The sequence below is a fragment of the Arachis stenosperma genome, chromosome 1, assembly GCF_014773155.1.
Source record: "Arachis stenosperma cultivar V10309 chromosome 1, arast.V10309.gnm1.PFL2, whole genome shotgun sequence".
In the NCBI taxonomy this organism is placed as follows: domain Eukaryota; kingdom Viridiplantae; phylum Streptophyta; class Magnoliopsida; order Fabales; family Fabaceae; genus Arachis; species Arachis stenosperma.
This window is the reverse complement of record NC_080377.1, coordinates 7,389,350-7,412,841: the sequence shown is the minus strand read 5'-3', so window position 1 is coordinate 7,412,841 and position 23,492 is coordinate 7,389,350. Positions and strand designations below refer to the sequence as shown.

The 23,492-nt window shown below is 28.0% G+C and overlaps 1 protein-coding gene and 1 long non-coding RNA gene across 2 annotated transcripts; one reads left to right on the top strand and one right to left on the bottom strand.

Annotated features, from left to right (window-relative positions):
* The first annotated feature begins 4,966 nt into the window (after nt 1-4,966).
* LOC130960438 (DExH-box ATP-dependent RNA helicase DExH11-like) lies at nt 4,967-5,641 on the top strand. Its single transcript, XM_057885837.1, has 2 exons — nt 4,967-5,137; nt 5,361-5,641. The coding sequence occupies exons 1-2, from the start codon at nt 4,988-4,990 to the stop codon at nt 5,553-5,555; spliced, it is 345 nt and encodes a 114-aa protein (XP_057741820.1). The 5' UTR covers nt 4,967-4,987; the 3' UTR covers nt 5,556-5,641.
* An 11,779-nt stretch (nt 5,642-17,420) lies between these two features.
* On the bottom strand, nt 17,421-19,363 carry LOC130939437 (uncharacterized). The gene is made up of 4 exons (XR_009070200.1): nt 19,015-19,363; nt 18,839-18,904; nt 18,425-18,464; nt 17,421-17,829 (listed from the first exon to the last, which is right to left on the bottom strand). It is a non-coding gene; the product is annotated as an uncharacterized LOC130939437 (long non-coding RNA).
* Between the last annotated feature and the right edge of the window lie 4,129 nt (nt 19,364-23,492).

Sequence of the window (23,492 nt, the reverse complement as noted above, 5' to 3'; positions counted from 1 at the left end):
TATTATCAACACTTCAAATTAAATGGGGGCATATATGCTCCCACAGTGTTGAACGTAAATCTATTGCTGACAGTATAGTATTTATATATGAACTTTTTTTTTGTAATTATTATTGATAAGTCTTTGATGTAAATAAAAACTGATTTTATTGTATTTATATTATTACTTAAAAGAATTCTTGAACATATATTAAATCATTTTACTATTAAACGTTTGTTTGAAAAACTTATAAAATAACTTGGACTTATATAAAAGATGATCAAATACAATATAAGATAGATAATTATAATTTTTAACGACGTATTTATGATAAAATATTTAATTTTTTGGAGAGCTGTATGTTGTCCATAGAGATTAATCACTGGTGACGATTTGTGTAACATATTATACTAACAAGAATTTAATACATATGTATTGTAAAATTAATAATTATTTGTTGAATTTTAGAAAAGTGACAACATAAAAATCTTTTGAACATAGTGTACTTTTTTCAAGAATAATGGTATCTGAAAAATTAAATAAATGGCTCTATTTGCATATATTAAAAAATATATATTTGAGTCTTGTGGTTTTTGGTCCGTGACTTTTCCACGTTAAAAAGAAGCAAAATTAACTAGATTTTTTATTTTTTATTTTTTTTTCCAAAATCCTCCCCTCTTACTGTTGGCTGAGCCTCACACTGTTTTGTTTTCTTTATTTTATTTTTATTTTTTAATTGGGAGAGAATATTTAGTGCCTCCAATCATGCCCTTTGGTTGTTGTGTTCCCTCTTTTTTATGAATTTTTTCCCCATTTCCCATTCATTATTGACCCCTTAAAGCACAAGAGGAAGATATATTAATAGATTAGATTAATAAAAAAGAAAGAGAGATATATGTTTTGACCATTTTCATAAAAGAATTTTCAAAGCAATAATAAATCAACAAAGGAGAAGATTATGGAAAATTAATCACTCGTGTATCTTCAAATCCACTAATATTGCGTTTGGATATTTCTTTATTATTAATATTGGTAGGAATTGAAAGTACTAGATCCATTATTACACAAGTCTAATGATACTTTTAATTTATATGATATATATGATAATGATACACAATTTTAAGTTTAATATTAGTTTATATGTTTATATGGCACTTGACAATTTCTATTATTGTACATTACTACTATGGCACTTCTTGTTGAAGGAAATAAACATTAGTAATTGTCATAATTAATAATAATCTACACTTTAAAAAAAAATATATATATATATATATAATTATATAAGATAAATCATCACTTATTATTTTTTTGAAAAAAGAAAAGCTCAAATAATAGACAATTAAGGGGTTTACATTGATTGAACTTATGTCAATCTATGCATGGCTTTAATTCAACAGTGAATAAATGAATTTAAATCATTTCAAGAAAATATTCGTCCAAAATTTTCCTTTTTTTTTTTTTTTGTAACACCCTGCATGATTTGTGTTGGTCCTATTTATAGAACCCTCACTAACCCTATTTATGTACCTTTATAGATATATAAAACATGCATGCACTAAATTAAGAAGGGTTGTTTGGGATTAATATTAGTGATTGATAGATTGGACAACTGGAATAATGACCCTGTAATATATACATAACATTTGAAGCGTGTATTGGCTAAAATAAAAATCAACAAAAAATTAAAAGCTACAACACTTACATTGTAGGAGAAAAATAGAAGAAAAGAAATGGTAAAAAATTATAGTAGCTTCAATTTGAGGCTGAAAAGGAGTTCCTGAAAGGTTAAGATTTATTGTTACTGTTTTGAGGTTTATTCGGTGGCAAGAATCGTTAAAATGGAACTGAAATTGGAAATGGGTATTACTAATATTTAATTCAACTATTATAATTAAAGAACGTTGACAAAAAAATCGACTTCCTTTTATGATAATTTACTCAAATTTATTTAATTAAAGCAAGATAATTATTTTATAATTAAGTTTTTATATTAGAAAAAAATTTTGAGTTAAATTTTTACGGACAATTACCACTAGAAATGAAAACAGATAATGTTAGGACAAACTTTACAATTAAAAATGTTGAGTTTGGAAAACAATTTAATTTATTGATGATGATATTGACAAATATGAGTTTGATTGGGTTAAAAATTCAATCTGGGGTTAGATACTTATATTGTTGTATTAGTTGTGCAGGCCCAAAAGTCATTGGTGCATCCCAAACAATAGAACCACAAGGCTAAAAAATTAGGAAGCCCAATACGTAGAACAATATGTACATACAGTTGCTAAAGAGGACCAAGCCCACAAGCCTCAAACAAAAACTCCATCAGCTGCAATGTTAAACACTTCGAGCCATGACCAAAAAAAAAAAAAAAACACTTCGAGTAAAAGTTCAGAAAGGAAAATGGAGTTCACTTCTCAATCTATCATCCAAGAAGAGAAAAAAAATAAAAATGTCAAATCACATTGGAGCCATGAATTAAATCTAGGACAGATCAAGCGAAGAAAAAGGTAAAAGCTTTCCATAAACATGCAAATCAATTACTTGCTTAATCGTCCTTCCTCCTGCACATACACTTTAATCTGCTGTGAAACAATAGCTGATATTGGAATTTGGGGGGGTAAAACACAAAATCAAGGGTTTGAATTTGGCAAATATTTTAGGGAACTCATTTCAATAAGCATGTTGTTGCTCATCTATGCTGCGCTGCTTAGCTCTGCTCTAAATACCTAATTTCTAGTCTTATTTATTTAAAGAAAGAAAAGACTTAAGCTGGTTCAAGATTTATGCAGTTGACTTAGTTCAAAAAACCCTAACCTTGGCAATCTTATTCCATACAAAAAGAAAATCTGAATCTCAGTTTGAGAGAGAGGAGAGAGCCCAAAGTTCAGAGTTTCAAAAGCACCAAACACATAGCAAAGAGTTTCTATGCATTTGCAGTAGCAAAATTAAAATTGACCAAGTTGGACTTCTTAAATATGTTAGTAATAAATAAAGATATATGATTAATAATATTTGCGTTTATAAGAGAGTGTAAATTACTCTCCTAATTTAATTGATATAATTAATTTCTGTCTATAATTAATTATCTTTCCTCATTTAATTATACTAAAAGTTAATTCTAAATTTAATGTGAATCAAATTCCAAAAATTTCTCTCTTATTATTATTATATGCATTTATAATCCTATAATTTTTTTCTTCCAAATAAAAATCTCAAATTCTTATATTTTTAATTTTTAAAAAATCTCAAATCACCTCAACACATTTTAAAAAAATAAAACTTCTTAAATTTGATCAGTTTTTATTTATTCAAAATTATAAACATCCAAAATTATTAGTTTATGACCTGCAAAATGAAATAATAAATAATAATAAATTAGCACCAATTTATTGATTATAGATATCATGTATATAAAATATAAATATTATACGTATAAAAATATGGATATTAAATTATAGAATTTAACAACTTCTGTTACACAACTCATATTTTACATATAGATTATTATAAAATAAAAAACAAAAAATAAAATATAAACAAAAATTAAGAAATAAAATTTTAAAAATAATTATTAACTCGTCATATTAAAATCAATAAATAAGAATACGTATAAATAGTAAATAAAAAATATTAAAATTATGACTCTTTGGTGTATATATAAGATAATTTGAAATATATAACAAAACACAGTTTAAAATTTAGTAATATTAATTATAAAAATTTATTAATTATGGATGTTATGAGTATGAAATTATGGATGTTATTAATATAAAATTTTGGATGTTATGTGTACCTTACCTAACTATAAATGTTATGTATATGAACTTATGAATGTTATGACTTATGAATAAATTTACTAATTGAATAAATTAATTTAAGTATTTGATATTTTTTCAAATCTAATTATAATATATGTAAATCAAAATAAATAATTTCACTTTGAAAAATATGAAACAAATTTTTAAATTATCAATGATTTAAAAAATTATACTTAATTTAAATGTATAATATCTTTAAAAAAAATTAAAACATGCATCATAATTTATTAGTGCATATATGAAATAATTTGAAATATATAATAAAATATAGTTTAAAATTGCATAATATTAATTATAAAATATATTAATTATAAAAATATATTAATTATAAAATATATTAATTATAAAAATTAAGTGTATAAATATATAGATGTTACATAGTAAATAAAAAATATACTTTTGTTATTATAATATAAATTATAAATTAAATAACCATATATATATATTTAATAAGAATATAAATTGATAAGGTATGTATTTATAATATGCTATTTAATATACATAATTAATGTTTACAATAAATATTGCTAGGCGCGTGAAAGAATACTAATTAAATTTAGTTCATCTAATTAAATAAAGTTAAAAATAGAAAGTTTTGGTTGATTTTGGTTCCCTAAGTTTGGTTACCAAACTTTTTCTTTCAAAAGACAGTTCAACTTTTCCTAGAACTGAAATAATTATCCTTCAGCTTTGGATCCTGTGAAAGGTATTATCATTTACTATTTTAGGTTTTAAAAAACTATTTGAATTTGATCATTTTTCCACTTGTATAACAAATAAATCATGTATAGTTGAAAATTGGAAGAAAAAAAAAAATAATGAAAAGGAAGAAAAAATCATATAAATTTCTCTTCAATACCATCAATTTGACTTGGCTTTTGGGCATCTTAAGTTGAGAAAGCATGAAAGATGGCTGAATTATAGAAGCCATTTGTTTGCCAATTGATTTTTAAAACAGTTGTGACCTGCAAGCTGTAATGCTGATAGTTTTAGACTTGAGGCTGTTTTTCATACTCATTTGGGTGTAGAAACATGAACATTTTGATCTTGTAACATTTGGACTGTTCTGGTTATAAAACATAGACTTAATCGAGTATCACTTTAAATTTGTTTCAGATCTTAAGCTGAGAGATGTGGTACTTGTAGCAACATACCACAAATGGACTAAGTTGTTAGAAAAGATGTCTCAGAATCAATGTCATGGGTGTATAAAATTGGAAGAGCACCTAAAGTCAGCTAAAGAGATGAAGAAGCACAAAAAAGAAGTACATGCTCTTCAGTTTCAAATTTCTGATGATGCACTTCAACAGATGCCTGATTTTCAGGGCCAGGTAATTAAATAATTTCTTTAGAATTCATTGAAGTTAGTATACTGTAAAGTGAGAAATTAAGGTTTATTCACTGTTGGATTATTTGGTGAGACCTACATAGAATAAAAGTTATTGATATAAGGATTAATAATCCTTCACTTGCTATTTACAAAGTGGATGATAATCCTTGTTTTTTGTGCTCAATCTTATGGTTACCTTGATCTGTACTGTACTCTTTGTCCAGATAGATGTGCCGAAGGAAATTGGACATATTGATAAAGACCTTGTTGTTCAAATGAAATGGCGTGTTGCCTGTGAGATGAATTCTGGGAAGGAGTTGATTTGTACTGATTGCTTGTTTGAGAACCAACTGGATGATGATCTTGAACTAGAAGAAACGATGGCATTAATAGGTAAGCAGGACTATCCTAAGCTGTAAGAGGTAAGCAGCTTCTTCATCATTAATCTTATCTTAGGACAAGACACATGCATACATAATTAAGAAGAAGAATGTTGGTAGAGTTTTGTGACAAGGCATTGCGGTTAAAAATGATGAAGCAGCTTCAATTCCACTTTGGCTCTATAGGGTATTTATAGGTGCTAAGTATAGTTGTCAGAATCAAGTCGATCATCGAACCAATAAGGTTACTAAGTCATTGAATTAACTGGTTAAACTGATAGAACCGATTTTATGTAAATAAAAAATATAAAATAATCAAAAATCTAAAATTAAAATTAAAAATATATATCTTTACTAATATTTTAAAAATATTCAAATTTCAACAAATTATATTATAATCAACAAATTATAATTCGGTTATTATTAAATAAGTATATAAAATATTAATATTTTTCATAAAAAATAATTTTTAATTTTATTTAAAAAACAATTGTATTTATTGATGATGACAAATATGTGATTGGGTTATGTTTGATTGTTGTATTAGTTGTGCAGGCCCAAAAGTCATTGGTGCATCCCAAACAATAGATTTCGTTGAATTTTATGGTAATAATATTACAATAGAGTCCACACACTTTACTTTTTCAGATCATAGTAATAAAATAATACATTCAGGGTTACATAAATTAAATTATCATAAAAAATATTTTATATATTTTAAAAATTAATTATTATATATTATATATATTTATAAATTAGTTAATAATTTTTTATATTTAAGATAATTAAATACTAATTCTATGACTTTTAATTTTAATTAACATATATAATATATAAAATATTTTTTCAATATTTTTGTGCCATGCCCGTGCATCGCACGGGTTGATGCACTAGTTTCATTGAATTTTGTGGTAACAATATTACAATAAAATTCGCACACCTTACTTTTCCAGATCATAGTAATGAAATAATACATCCGAGATTACGTAAATTAAATTATCATAAAAATTATTTTTATATATTTTAAAAATTAATTATTATATATTACATATATTTATAAATTAGTTAATAATTTTTTCTAATTTAAGTTAATTAAATACTAATTCTATGACTTTTAATTTTAATTAATATATATTATATATAAAATATTTTTTCAATATTTTTGTGCCATGCTCGAGCATTGCACGGGTCGATGCATTAGTTTCATTGAATTTTGTGGTAACAATATTACAATAGAGTCCGCACACCTTACTTTTTCAGATCATAGTAATAAAATAATACATCTGGGGTTACGTAAATTAAATTATCATAAAAATTATTTTATATATTTTAAAAATTAATTATTATATATTATATATATTTATAAATTAGTTAATAATTTTTTATTATTTAAGCTAATTAAATACTAATTCTATGACTTTTAATTTTAATTAACATATATAATATATAAAATATTTTTTCAATATTTTTGTGCCATGCCCGTGCATCGCATGGGTCGATGCACTAGTTTTATTGAATTTTGTGGTAACAATATTACAATAGAGTCCGTACACCTTACTTTTTCAGATCATAGTAATGAAATAATGTATCACCCTAATACTTTTAAACTTTTATTTGGATTATATTTAGTAGCTGATATTTAAATACTTGTGAAATTTTTCAAGTAATATGAAATCTTTTTATAAAACAATTTACATGTGTAAAAATATTAAATAATTAGTTTTTATTAAAATAGTTACTAGTTGAAAAATATAAGTGGATCTGAAAATACTAACATGAAAAACGAGCATGCTAAACTATGAAGGCACAACAATGACAAACTTTACTTATACCAAATAATTATAACAAGAAACATCATAGTTACAATTACAATCACTCAATAAGGATAAAACAAGACACGTAGAAAATCCTAATTCTCTTAATTTGTTAACTATGGCTAAAACAATCGCATGTTCTTCCTTCTTAAGGTAAACGCTTAATGTTTTGTATCTACGTCCTCGATAGCTTGCTCCCACTAGTGCACTTGTCTTTTCACCTCAATTGAGCAATGCATTACTTTGTACTGCATCATTCCTGAAGATGGTACGGAGAGAGGGGTGAGAAACAAAAGTTTCTCAGTAGTTTATCTATATGGTGTCATCGTATCCATCGCCAGTCACTCCGAATTTTAAAATAAAAATAGTGATAATGCAATGTTATTCAATTATTATGTTCAAAAGTCCTTGTTAATCGGAGTGGTGTGACTTTTAGATGCTTCTCATTTACTTATGCTATGACATGTGTGATGCATACAAAATGCCTCTAGCGTTAAAACATTTAAATGTATCTAAACTCATAAATTTTGGTATGATGTTCTCATAGGACATAAAGCAAGGCAAAATAAATAATAAATGAGAAAAGAATAGTAACATTGCCATAGATAAGTCAAACAGGATAGATCTGAATAAAATAGAGATCTTAAACAATATCATACATCATACAAAAAGGAACTTTGGATAAAGGAAGGATCTTTAAATGCAATCATAAATATAATCATAAATTAAAAAAAGGATAAAAGAAGGACAATCATTATCACACTTTTCATTGTACTTTTCATTACTTTTTCTCGTAGCTTTTATGGAAGGTATTGAGCTTAAACCGGTATAAAAAGTGGGAGTCCTCTTCCCTTACCGAAGGTTTTTATCCCAAACATTTTAGCGATCACCTTCCCTTACCGAAGGATCATCTCGATCGATCACCTTCCCTTACCGAAGGATCATATCGATATCTTGTCTTTAGGGGTCACCTTTCTTTACCGAAGGATCATTCCCTCAGTTCTTTAATGCACATAAAATTGTTATTATAATGTATAATGCGTATGAAGGAAATAAACATTATATCATGACATGCAGTGCTAACATCTATATTAAAAAACATTTAAGATATGACATATAGGAATTAGTATAAAACCCCCTACCTCGAGTAAAGTTCCGATAGGTACTCTGATGCAAATAGACGCAGTTTGTTAGTGAAGAGAGACGTGTTCTCTAGCTAGACTTTGTGTATACTAGAATGTTTTGTATAGAAAAAAGGAATAGAATGAGAAAGGAAGGATCAAATAGCTCTCAGGTATGTGCAGATTATGTTAGGAGGTATTTAGGCGAACTCTTCAATCTGAAACGTCACTTTGTGAGCCATATAACCTTTTCTACGTTTGGAATTTGGAAATAGCTATTAGCGACAAATTTATAGAGAATTGAATTAGCTTTAAAACGAATCTCAAACAAAATCAATCGTATAACCACAGTTTGAGATATTCTCGAAATACTGTTAGTATATCAGGCTGGCTGATAAGAGCACGATTTTCTATTATGAACTTGTAACCGATCTATCTACCTAATTTAATTTGAATTTGATTTTATACTGAACTTAAGGAATAAAGCTAGTATTCTTATCTTTTTATATAACTAAATATCATTCAAATATAATAAATGTAGAATTAATTATGACTATATTTTAAAGGGTTGTTTATTGTCGGTTAGAGATTTACTACCACTAGTGTTTTCATATGTTTAAATTTTAAATTCAAATCTTAAATCATTACCATTTTAATTAATTATTAAAAAATGACTTGATTCAAAAAGTTGGGATGTTACAAATAATACATTCGGGGTTACGTAAATTAAATTATCAAAAAAAATATTTTATATATTTTAAAAATTTATTATTATATATTATATATATATATTAATAAATTAGCTAATAATTTTTATTATTTATGTTAATTAAATACTAATTCTATAATTTTTAATTTTAATTAATATATAGAATATATAAAATATTTTTTAATATTTTTGTGCCATGCCCGTGCATCACACGGGTCGATGGACTAGTTTTATTGAATTTTGTGATAACAATATTACAATAGAGTCCGCACACCTTACTTTTTCAGATCATATTAATGAAATAATGCATCCGGAGTTACGTAAATTAAATTATCATAAAAAATAATTTATATATTTTAAAAATTTATTATTATATATTATATATATTTATAAATTAGCTAATAATTTTTTATTATTTAAGTTAATTAAATACTAATTCTACGACTTTTAATTTTAATTAACATATATAATATATAAAATATTTTTTCAAAATTTTTGTGCTATGCCCGTGCATCGCACGGGTCGATGCACTAGTTTCATTGTATTTTGTAGTAACAATATTACAATAGAGTTCGCACACCTTACTTTTTCAGATCATCGTAATGAAATAATGCATTCGGAATTACATAAATTAAATTATCATAAAAAATATTTTATATATTTTAAAAATTAATTATTATATATTATATATATTTATAAATTAGTTCATAATTTTTTATTATTTAGGTTAGTTAAATATTAATTCTATGATTTTTCATTTTAATTAACATATATAATATATAAAATATTTTTTTAATATTTTTATACTATGCCCGTGCATCACACGGGGTCGATGCACTAATTTCATTTAATTTTATGATAAAAAGATGAAAAAGCACAAAAAAAAGTACATGTTCTTCGGTTTCAAATTTCTGATGATGCACTTCAAAAGATGCCTGACTTTTAGGGCCAAGTAAATTAAATAATTTCTTTAGTATTCATTGAAGTTAGTATACTGTAAAGTCAGAAATTAAGGTTTATTCGGTTTTGGATTATTTGGTGAGACCTACATAGAATAGAAGTTATTGATATAAGGATTAATAATCCTTCACTTGCTACTTACAAACTGGACGATAATCCTTATTTTTTGTGCTCAATCTTATGGTTACCTTGGTCTGTATTGTACTCTTTGTCCAGAAAGATGTGCCGAAGAAAATTGGATATATTGATAAAGACCTTGTTATTCAAATAAAAGGACGTGTTGTCTATGGGATGAATTCTGGGGAGGAGTTGATTTGCACTGATTGCTTGTTTGAGAACCAACTGGATGATGATCTTGAACCAGAAGAAACAATGGCATTAATAGGTAAGCAAGACTTTCCTAAGCTGTAAGAGGTAAGCAGCTTCTTCTTCATTAATCTTATCTTAGGACAAGACACATGCATACATAAATAAGAAGAAGAATGTTGGTAGAGTTTTGTGACGAGGCATTGCGATTAAAAATAATGAAGCAGCTTCAATTTCACTTTGGCTCTATAGGGTATTTATAGGTGCTAAGTATAGTTGTCAGAATTAAATCGATCATCGAACCGATAAGGTTACTAAGTCATTGAATTAACTGGTTAAACCGATAGAACCGATTTTATATAAATAAAAAATATAAAATAGTCAAAAATTTAAAATTAAAATTTAAAATATATATCTTTACTAATATTTAAAAAATATTCAAATTTCAATAAATTATAATTAACACATTATATTATATTCAACAAATTATAATTCAATTATTTTTAAATAAGTATATAAAATATTAATATTTTTCATAAAAAATAATTTTTAATTTTATTTGGAAAACAATTGTATTTATTGATGATGACAAATACGTGATTGAGTTATGTTTGATTGTTGTATTAGTTGTGCAGGCCCAAAAGTCATTGATGCATCCCAAACAATAGAACGACAATAGTTACATTGAATTTTGTGGTAATAATATTACAATAAATTTTACATACCTTACTTTTTTGTATCACAGTAATAAAATAATGTATTTGAGATTACATAAATTAAATTATCATAAAAAATATTTTATATATTTTAAAAATTGATTATTATATATTATATATATTTACAAATTAGTTGATAATTTTTATTATTTAAGTTAATTAAATACTAATTCTATGACTTTTAATTTTAATTAACATATATAATATATAAAATATTTTTTAATATTTTGTGCCATGCCTGTGGATCGCACGGGTCCATACACTAGTTTCTTTGAATTTTGTGGTAACAATATTATAATAGAGTCCGCACACTTTACTTTTTCAGATCATAGTAATGAAATAATGCATCTGGGATTAAGTAAATTAAATTATCGTAAAAAATATTTTATATATTTTAAAAATTAATTATTATATATTATATATATTTATAAATTAGTTAATAATTTTTTCTTATTTAAGTTAATTAAATTCTAATTATTTGACTTTTAATTTTAATTAACATAAATAATATATAAAATATTTTTTTAATATTTTTGTGCCATGTCCATGCATCGCACGGGTCGATGCAATAGTTTCATTGAATTTTGTGGTAACAATATTACAATAGAGTCCGCACACCTTACTTTTTCAGATAATAGTAATGAAATAATGTATCCGAGGTTACATAAATTAAATTATTATAAAAAATATTTTATATATTTTAAAAATTAATTATTATATATTATATATATTTATAAATTAGTTAATAATTTTTTATTATTTAAGTTAATTAAATACTAATTCTGTGACTTTTAATTTAAATTAATATATATAATATATAAAATATTTTTTAAATATTTTTGTGCCATGTCCGTGCATCACACGGGTCGATGCACTAGTTTTATTGAATTTTGTGGTAACAATATTACAATAGAGTCCGCACACCTTACTTTTTCAGATCATAGTAATAAAATAATGCATCCGGGGTTACGTAAATTAAATTATCATAAAAAATATTTTATATATTTTAAAAATTTATTATTATAAATTATATATATTTATAAATTAGCTAATAATTTTTTATTATTTAAGTGAATTAAATACTATCTCTTAATTTTAATTAACATATTTAATATATAAAATATTTTTTCAATATTTTTGTGCCATTCCCGTACATCGCACGGGTCGATGCACTAATTTCATTGAAGTTTGTGGTAACAATATTACAATAGAGCCTGTTCACCTTACTTTTTCAAATCATAATAATGAAATAATGCATCCGAGATTACGTAAATTAAATTATCATAAAAAATATTTTATATATTTAAAAATTTATTATTATATATTATATATATTTGTAAATTAGCTAATAATTTTTTATTATTTAATTTAATTAAATACTAATTCTATGATTTTTAATTTTAATTAACATATATAATATATAAAATATATTTTCAATATTTTTGTGCCATGCTCGTGCATCGCACGGGTCGATGCACTAATTTCATTTAAGTTTGTGGTAATAATATTATAATAGAGTCCGCACACCTTACTTTTTTAAATCATAGTAATAAAATAAAGCATCTGAGGTTACGTAAATTAAATTATCATAAAAAATATTTTATATATTTTAAAAATTAATTATTATATATTATACATATTTATAAATTAGTTAATAAATTTTTTATTATTTAAGTTAATTAAATACTAATTCTATGACTTTTAATTTTAATTAACATATATAATATGTAAAATGTTTTTCAATATTTTTGTGCCATGTCCGTTCATCGCACGGGTAGATGTACTAATTTCATTGAATTTTGTAGTAACAATATTACAATATAGAGTATGCACACCTTACTTTTTCAGATTATAATAATGAAATAATGCATTCGGGGCAGTGCAACATTTGTTTTGAAAAATTAAAACATATTATGTGTGTGTTTGAATTACAGTTTGTAAATAGAAATTTGTATAAAATTGATTTTATAAATTTGATTTTGATGAAAAGTAGGTTTGTATAGAAGTGGTTTATATTTGGTCATCTTTATATCAAAATGAATTATAATAAAATAAATATTATTTGAATTACACTATTTAAAATTACTTTTAAATAAAAAATTATTAAAACAACATCAACTTAACTAATTTTTTTTATATTATCCTATCATTTTAATTTAGATATTTAAATAATCTTATTAATTAATTTTACAATAAAATTAATATTTATTTATTAAAATAAAAATAACATATAAAAATTAGCAACATATATTTTATATTAAAAATAAAAAATATAAATTATATATATAAGAGTATTTAATCAAATATGTTACGTTTTTTTTAATTTTAAGTATTAACGTAAAAATATTAATTTAGTATTTTTTTACATCATATTTTTGTTTTAATATTCTCAATAATCTTATTCTTAATATTATTTTGGAATCCAATGTTTATAATTTTATTAATACTTATGATTAATTTTTTATTTAATTTGTCTTCTTTTAATGAGATCATAATTTATATTATAAAAAAATTATAATAAAAAATTGTATATACCAAAATTATAATTATAAAAAAATACTAAAAATAATAAAATTAAATATTTACCTTAAGAGTGATGGAAATAAATCTAAAAATTCTTAATGATGTGTTTTATATAATATATTTTTAGTTCTCTTAATACTCTTTTTTGATACCCTATAGTTTTTACTATTATGATTATTTATAGTTAATTTTTTGTTTAATTTACTTTACCTAATGTGATCAATAAATCATATTATAAAAATATAATAATAAATATAATATACAAAAATTACAATTATAAGAGTATATAATGTCAAATAAAAATTTAACAAAAAAAAATACAATAAATAATAAAAAAAAGAGCTCATATAAAAAAAATAATAAGAATTTCATAAATTAATAAAATAATTAAATTTTTATTAAAGGTATAATAATTTTTGAGAATTTATTATTTTTCTATATCTCTCTCTTTATATAAATGAATAATTTAATGTAAAATTAATTATTTGTTTAATGAAATAAAAGTTTTGAGACTAATTTGTTGACTAAAATTTATTAAAACTTAATTGTTGGACCAAAAATTTTTTAGAGATTGATTTAGAGTATATATATCTTAACATATTTATAAAATGAGAAATATTTTTTCAGACAAAGGTAGTATATGTTATAAATTATATTATAAAAATATAATTAAGTTGGATTCATAATTTTGTCTTGTACCCCTAGGCCCAAGCCCTGCAGAAAGCAATGCCTTGTGGGACTTTGTATTTGTGATTGCCCCGGATCAAAGAAACGAAGCTGATAAGAAAAATTTTATAGTGCTTACACTTGAAATCATTATGTAATGCTGATAATAGGTGGTATGTGTAAAAAATATACTGTTTTTGGTACTGTCTCTTTTTCGTTATTTTGATGGCAATTAATTAGATATAATTAAATTGTTGTTTAATGGAAGTGGATTGAATTGCACAAAAGGCTGTGGAAGTTAGAACTTTTTTTGTGGTAGCATATTAGGTAATCTGCATATTATTGTAACTTGGACTTTTTGTCATTTTAATAAGAATATGAGAGACAAATTTAGCTTAATAAAATTGCAAAATATAAAATATAGACATTTAACTCAGACTGTATTAATTTTGACTTATAAATTATTAATTAAGTAAAAAGTGTAAAATATAAAATATAGATTTTTAATTAGATTATATTAATTTTGACTTAAAAAGATTGAATTTCATTCGGTGTGAAAAAAAGAAAAAAATATTTTGACTTTTAAATTATTAATTAGGTAAAAAATATAAAATATAAAATATAAATTTTTAATTAGACTATACTAATTTTGACTTACAAAGATTGAATTTTGATGTAAAAAAAGAAAAATAAAAAATTCATAACGAATTAAGGAATCACCTAATACAAATAAATATCCTCGGTGGATACAGCTAAAAAAAATGATGGACTGTACACAAAATAGAGATTTATTAAACTTACGAACATTAAGGGTAATATGTTGTGGTGTGTGAACCCAATCACATTGACTTCTTTTTCAAGCTGTTGCAATAATAAAGTGTTCAACTATTTCATTCACTGCAAAGAAAAGTTTTTATAAGCATATCCACGCATTAAGAGTGTTAAATTTTTTAGAAAGTTTTCAGATATACCAAATCATTTTATTTTATTATTTATAGGCGTTCAGATCTATATTAAAATATTGTAATGGACATAATTGATTGCCAGAAATTTGCAATATACTCCATAAAAAGGGAGTGCAAAGAAAACCTTCAACCTGTGATATTTTTATCCAAAAGCACCATGTTGTCAATTCCCCTTGTGTTTTCCTAAACACATCAAGCCATTGTCCATAGTGGGAAGTCGGTTGCCTAATTGCCTCAGCAGTCGATTGGAAAATATTGGGTTAAGGATTTTTTTTTAAAGACAATTTACTAATATAAATAGAATGCAAATCAAATTTATCAGAATTTACAAAATAAAAAATGAATATCAAAATACATTTTTTGCATAATTTATGTAAACCGCGACAGGGATCTCGCGATTTACATAATATACGTAATCTGTTATAGGGGTGTCATGGATTACGTGCAAGAAGAACAGGTCATAAATAGCGATAGAAATGTCGTAGTTTACGTGTTAGCGTGAGTTATGCATAAACTTCGATAGGGGTGTAGCGGTTTATGCATTACTATAAATATTTAATAGAAATAAACGTAGTGTGAGGTTAACAAAAAGTACATGGTAAATAAAGTGTGAGGTTAACGAAAAACATACATTACATACACCTAATCCAATAGAAATAATCTAAGTACAAACACATATAATACAAAAGTAGATGGTAAATCCGACATACATGGGTATCATCAATGGAAACATAAAATAGTAAGCTACGGCCCCTGCCTATCCTCATCTTCGTCGGCAAAAAATATTTCTTACTTCTTAATTAGCCTACAGGTATTAAGAAGAAGTATTTTATTTTCTAATTTCAATACTTTAGTTAATTTAGTGAATATTATGTGTGTTAAAATCTTTATCCACAGGTAGATTTAAATGACACTATGATTCATATTTATTTTGATATGACTTGCATTGGCATGTGTTATCATATATTATGGATTTTTGATGTGCCTATTTAAAGTTGAGTAATGTTAGCATGATTTATTATTTGCAACAGTAATGATATCTGAAACTGTATCTGAAGTTCATTTGTTAAGTGGTGACAACTATAAAGAATGGAAAGATAAGATTCTCTTTCACTTAGGGTGTGCAGATCTTGACTATGCTCTTCGTAGGGAAGAACCTCCGACACCTACTGATGTTAGTTCTCAAGCCGAGTTAGCATTATACGAACGGTGGAAAAAATCCAACCGTTTAAGTATGATGTTCATTAAGTCTCGTATCTCAACTAGTATTCAAGGTTCAATTCCTGATTGCAGGAATGTCAAGGATTACATGAAGGCTATTGATGAACAGTTTGAGTCTTCTAGTAAGGCACTTGCAAGCACCCTAATGGCACAATTGTCATCCATGAGACTTACCGGTGTAAGAGGCGTGAACACATCATGAGGTTGAGAGACATTGCAGCACAACTGAAAGCTTTAGAGGTTGAGATCTCTGACTCATTTTTGGTGCATCTTATTCTGAATTCTCTTCCTTCCTAGTACGGACCATTTAAGATTTCTTATAACACACATAAGAAAAAATGGTCCATTAACGAATTACTGGTGATGTGTGTGCAAGAGGAACGAAGGCTAATTCAGGAATTTGGTGAAAGTGCACTATTAATGACAAATGATGGTAGTAAAAAGCAAGCTCATAAGAAGAAAGGAAAGGGTATTGTATCCCATCTTATGAAGAAAGAAGGTGCACGATGTTTCTTTTGTAAAAAGAAAGGACACATGAAGAAGGAGTACCCAAAATTTAAAGTTTGACTTGAAAAGAAAGGTACTAACCTTTGTGATCTTATTCCTTCATTGTGTTTTGAATCTAATTTTGTTGAAATATGTCATGACACTTGGTGGATTGATTCTGGTACTGAAATTCATATTTCAAATACCATGCAGGGTAGGGGTGTTCGCGGTGCGGTTTGGTTCGGTTTTTGAGAGAAATGTCATCCGATCCGATCGTCTAATTAAACTGCGGTTCGGTTTGGTTCGGTTTTTTTATCGAGACCATCCGAACCAAACCAAACCAATTAAAATCGGTTTGGTTTGGTTCGGTTTGTTCGGTTTTTTCAATCAATTAAAAAAAATACTACAATACTATTTCACAAAGTCTTATACATTTGAGATCGACAAACACAAATACACAATTGAAATCAACAATACATCAAACCTACTAAACAAATACATTAAACAACAAAATCAATTTACAAGCAATAATTCAGTAATTCAAAACCTCAAACACTTGATCCAAAACCTCTGACACTTGATAAATCATACTAAATCACTTCAAAACTCAAAAGTAATTCAGTCATTCAACAGAACAGCAAAACAAAACAAAACAAAAGCAGTTTCAGTAATTCAACAGAACAACTAGCAAGGCATCAACAATGAAATAAACAAGTCAACAACCAACAGCAATCCATCAAATATACATTATTAGCTCCTATTTTATGCTTTATTGTCATCAAAATGCAGTGAAGAGGATTTGCATATCTCTGGATGCATCCTATACCTGTCATGATAAAAAAAAATCAAGAAAAGGATTCAGCTTTTATCATAAAACAGGACAATGTAAAATTATAGTAATCTTTGCCTAACAAAAAATAAGCCATAAATTAGAATAACACTAAAATTAAAATAACATAAATTAGAACACCAAACCACAAACTCAAATTAAACAATTAAAACAGAGAACACTATAAACTTAGATAATAAAAATAAGAACACAGAACAAATTTTCAAAGAGAAATTATCAAACAGAACCACAAATTACCAAAGCTGCAAGAACAAATTAGAAAGATATTATATTAGAAATTACACTTGACATCTAGTATAATTGAATACTTGAAGATCAGAGAGTGACTTGTTCCAACAATATTCCAGCATCATGGTCATTATCATATCAGAATTCATCATAAATCACATAATACTTCACATTAGAATAATATATCAACTCTCAAGTCTCAACAGATTTAAGAATTATAACACATAAAAGTACTCAGATACAGGTTACTTGTATAAAAGCATATAACCACAATCCAAAAGTTAAATGAATACATTAAAAAACAAATCACATAACAAAACATCATAACTAAAATCAATCTTACCTTGATACAGACCACATAGGATTTCAACTTTCAGGATGAACTGCAGGAGCAGCAAAACACAGAAATATAAAATCAAAATCAGTATCTCAAAATATTAACTGACTTTTGCTATACCAGAAAAGAACTTACAATCACTGAACCAGCAATAAACATGACTTCAGCTAAACATGACAGTGAAATATGATACTTAAAGGAAGCTAAACAAAACTCAAACTAGGAAAACATCATCATTATTAATTATATATGTAAATATACAATTTACCAACTTTGGCAAAAAAAAGAAAAGGCTCCTGCCTTTTGTTATCTACAAGGAACTAAATCATGAAAAAAGGGGTCAAGACTCAAGAATATTGCTTTCTGAGTATTTGTACATCTACACTTTGACCTAATATTTGTGAGTTTTAGATTAGTTACCTTGTCAGATTTCGAGAGAAGGCCTTGCAATTTCTTGATTCTTTCGCTAATTCGTGCTCTTCGTACCTGAAATTGAACATTTGTTTAACGATTCAATGGCTGTTTCACTAATATGGTAGAATCTAGAATGAATACTAATGAATTATAGTTGTAAAACCAATTGCCATGAATTTTACCCTCTCTGCAATGCTTCTAGGGTGAGTGGCAAAGCCTCTCTTCGACGCTACTGGGAAGAACGCTGCTGGGTCCGTGCTCGCTGTCACTAGGAAGAAGGCTTCGGCGCTGCTGGGTCGGTACTCGCTGGGAAGAGCGTTGCTGGGTCGGCGCTGCTGGGAAGAGCGCGGCTGGGTCGGTGCTCGCTGGGAATAAGGCTTCGGCGGCGCTGCCAGGTGGTGGAAGGAAGGGCTTCGAGCTCGAGACTCCAGTGCAGAGAGCAAGAGTGCGAGACGGAGAGAAGAGAGCAGCTAGAGGCCTAGATCTAGGTTTATGTTTGGGGGTGGGGGTTAGGTCACGAGTGAGTCAGGAGAGGAGTCACGTTTGGGGGTTGGGTGGGGTTGTTTTTTAAGGTTTTTAATATACCGGTTCGGTTCGGTTCGGTTGGGGTTTTCATTGTCAGAACCAAAAACCGAACCGAACCGCAATAAAAACAGCAAAACATATTTTTTTCGGTTTTTTTGGTTTTCGGTTTTTTCGGTTCGGTTGATCGGTTTAGATTGGTCCGGATCGGTTTTGAACACCCCTAATGCAGGGTTTCATAAGGAAAAAGAAACCGATAGGAATTGAACTAAGCATCTATATGGGCAATCAGATGCGTTCACATGTGGAAGCTATTGGAACATTTAGACTTGTATTAAGTACTGGTTGTATTTTAGATTTAGAAAAAACTTTTTATATTCCAAATTTTTCTAAAAATTTGATTTCTTTATCTAAGCTTGTAAAACAAGGATTATGTATAAATTTTATGATGATTCTGTTGACATTATTAAAAATTCTGGTATTATTAGACGTGGTACTTTAATTGGTGATTTATTTAAAGTCCATTCAGCTAATAATATTCTATCTAGTCTTACGGTTATGCATGGTAATGGTATGAATGAAAAATCCTCCATGTTGTGGCACCGAAGGTTGGGACACATCTCTATTGAAAGAATGAAAAAATTAGTAAGTGATGGAGTTCTTGAACCTCTAGACTTTACTGATTTTGATACTTGTGTGAATTGCATTAAGGGAAAACAAACCAAAAAGTCTCAAAAAGGTGCTAAGAGGAGTTCTGACATATTAGAAATAATTCACACGGACATATGTTGTCCTGATATGTCCTTAAGTGGTCAGAAATACTTCATCTCCTTTATTGATGATTATTCACGATATATGTATCTCTATATGCTTCATAATAAATATGAGGCATTGGATGCTTTTAAAGTTTATAAAGCTGAAGTAGAGAAACAATGCGGAAAGAAAATTAAGATCGTGAGATCAGATAGAGGTGGAGAATTCTATGGGAGATATACTGGAAATGGGCAAGCACCTGGTCCATTTGCAAAGTATCTTCAAGAGCATGGTATTGCGGCACAATACACCATGCCTGGCACACCAGATCAAAATGGTGTAGTTAAAAGAAGAAATAAGACTTTGCTGGATATGGTGAGGAGTATGCTTAGCAACTCCAATCTTCCTTTATCCTTGTGGAGTGAAGCCCTTAAGACAGCTGCGTATATATTAAATAGAGTTCCAACAAAGGCAGTTTGTAAAACGCCATTTGAGCTATGGAAATGTTGGAAACCTAGTTTGAATCATATACGCATTTGGAGTTGTCCTGCTGAAGTTCGGGTTTATAATCCACAAGAAAGGAAGTTGGACCCAAGGACAATAAGTGCCTATTTTATCGGTTATGCAGAAATGTCTAAGGGTTACATATTTTATTGTCCTTCCCATTCAAGTAAAATAGTTGAATCTAGAAATGCAAGGTTTTTAGAGCATGATGTGAAAAGTGGGAGAAATCATCCTCTTAAAGTTGTTGAGAATGATAATGTTTGTCAAACTTCTCCATGTACAAGAGTGATTGTTCAATACAATGCCCATTGATGAGCGGATAATTTGTACGCTTTTTGGCATTATTTTTAGTATGTTTTTAGTATTATCTAGTTAGTTTTTAGTATAATTTTATTAGTTTTTAGTTAAAATTCACTTTTCTGGACTTTACTATGAGTTTGTGTGTTTTTCTGTGATTTCAGGTATTTTCTGGCTGAAATTGAGGGCCCTGAGCAAAAATCTGATTCAGAGACTGAAAAGGACTGCAGATGCTGTTGGATTCTGACCTCCCTGCACTCGAAGTGGATTTTCTGGAGCTACAGAAGCCCAATTGGCGCGCTCTCAACGGCATTGAAAAGTAGACATCCTGGGCTTTCCAGCAATGTATAATAGTCCATACTTTGCCCGAGATTTGATGGCCCAAACCGGCGTGGCAAATCAGCCTTAGAATTTCCAGCGTTTAACGCTGGAACTGGCATAAAACTTGGAGTTAAACGCCCAAACTGGCATGAAAGCTGGCGTTTAACTCCAGAAAAGGTCTCTACATATGAAAGCTTCAATGCTCAGCCCAAGCACACACCAAGAGGGCCCGGAAGTGGATTTTTCTGTCATTTACTCATTTCTGTAAAACCTTAGGTTACTAGTTTGCTATTAATAGGATCTTTTGACATTGTATCTGTACCTCATGACACTTTACATGTTTCTTTGTGTACCTTCTACGGCATGAGTCTCTAAACCCCATGGTTGGGGGTGAGGAGCTCTGCTGTGTCTTGATGGATTAATGCAATTACTACTGTTTCTCATTCAATCATGCTTGCTTCCATTCTAAGATATTACTTGTTCTTAAATCGGATGAATGTGATGATCCGTGACACTCATCATCATTCTCAACTATGAACGTGTGCCTGACAACCACCTCCGTTCTACCTTAGATTGAGTAGATATCTCTTGGATTCTTTAACCGGAATCTTCGTGGTATAAGCTAGAACTGATGGCGGCATTCAAGAGAATCCGGAAGGTCTAAACCTTGTCTGTGATATTCTGAGTAGGATTCAATGATTGAATGACTGTGACGTGCTTTAAACTCCTAGCAGGCGGGGCGTTAGTGACAGACGCAAAAGAATCACTAGATTCTATTCCGGCCTGACCGAGAACCGACAGATGATTAGCCATGCTGTGACAGAGCATAGGAACGTTTTCACTGAGAGGATGGGAGGTAGCCACTGACAACGGTGAAACCCTACATACAGCTTGCCATGGAAGGAGCCTTGCGTGTTTGATGAAGAAGACAGTAGGAAAGCAGAGATTCAGAAGATGGAGCATCTCCAAAACCTCAACCTATTCTCCATTACTGCATAACAAGTACTTATTTCATGTTCTTTTGCTTTTCACAATCAATCCTGATAATTTCTGATATCCTGACTAAGATTTACAAGATAACCATAGCTTGCTTTAAGCCGACAATCTCCATGGGATCGACCCTTACTCACGTAAGGTATTACTTGGACGACCCAGTGCACTTGCTGGTTAGTTGTGCGGGATTGCAAAAGTGTGATTGCAATTTCGTGCACCAAGTTTTTGGCGCCGTTGCCGGGGATTGTTCGAGTTTGGACAACTGACGGCTTATCTTGTTGCTTAGATTAGGACTGTTTTATTTTTGTTGGTTTAGAGTCTTTTAGTTGAGTCCAGTTTCATATTTTAAGTTTGGTGTCAATTGCATGCTTTTGTTTTTCTTTTAAAATTTTCGATTTTGCATGTCCTTAGTCCCTTTTTGATCCGTAAAAATTCTAAGTTTGGTGTCCTCTTTGTGTTTTTCTCCTAAAAATTTTCGAAAAAATTGTGTTTGATTTTCTAAAAATTTTAAGTTTGGTGTTATTTTGTTGTCTTTCTCTTTCCTCTTTTCAAAAATCAAATCTTTATCATAAATTTTTTTTTCAATCATATCTTTTTAATTGCTGTTTTCAAAATCTTTTTAATTAACTAATTGATTCATTCTCAATTTGCTTTGATCTTATTTTCTCTTTGATTTTCGAATTTTTCTATTTTAATTTCCTTTTGTTTTGTTTTATTTTATTTTATTTTTTTTCGGTTAATTCAAAAAAAAAAAAGAACAAAATTTATCTATCTGCAATCCATATCATTTCCCTTTATCCATTATGGACCTAAGTGGGATTGATCAGTCCAGAAGGACTCTGGGGTCATATGCTAACCCCATTACAGCTGCATATGGGAGTAGCATCTGTACACCTCCCATCAAAGCAAGCAGCTTTGAGCTAAATCCTCAACTCATTATCATAGTGCAGCAAAATTGTCAGTATTCCGGTCTTCCACAGGAAGAACCTACTGAGTTTCTGGCACAGTTCTTGCAAATTGCTGACACAGTACATGATAAAGAGGTGGATCAGGATGTCTACAGACTATTACTGTTTCCATTTGCTGTAAAAGATCAAGCTAAAAGGTGGTTGAATAACCAACCTACAGCAAGCATAAAGACATGGAAACAGTTATCAGACAAATTCCTGAATCATTTTTATCCTCCAAAGAGGATGACACAGCTAAGGCTGGACATCCAAGGCTTTAAACAAGAGGATAATGAATCCCTTTATAATGCCTGGGAGAGGTA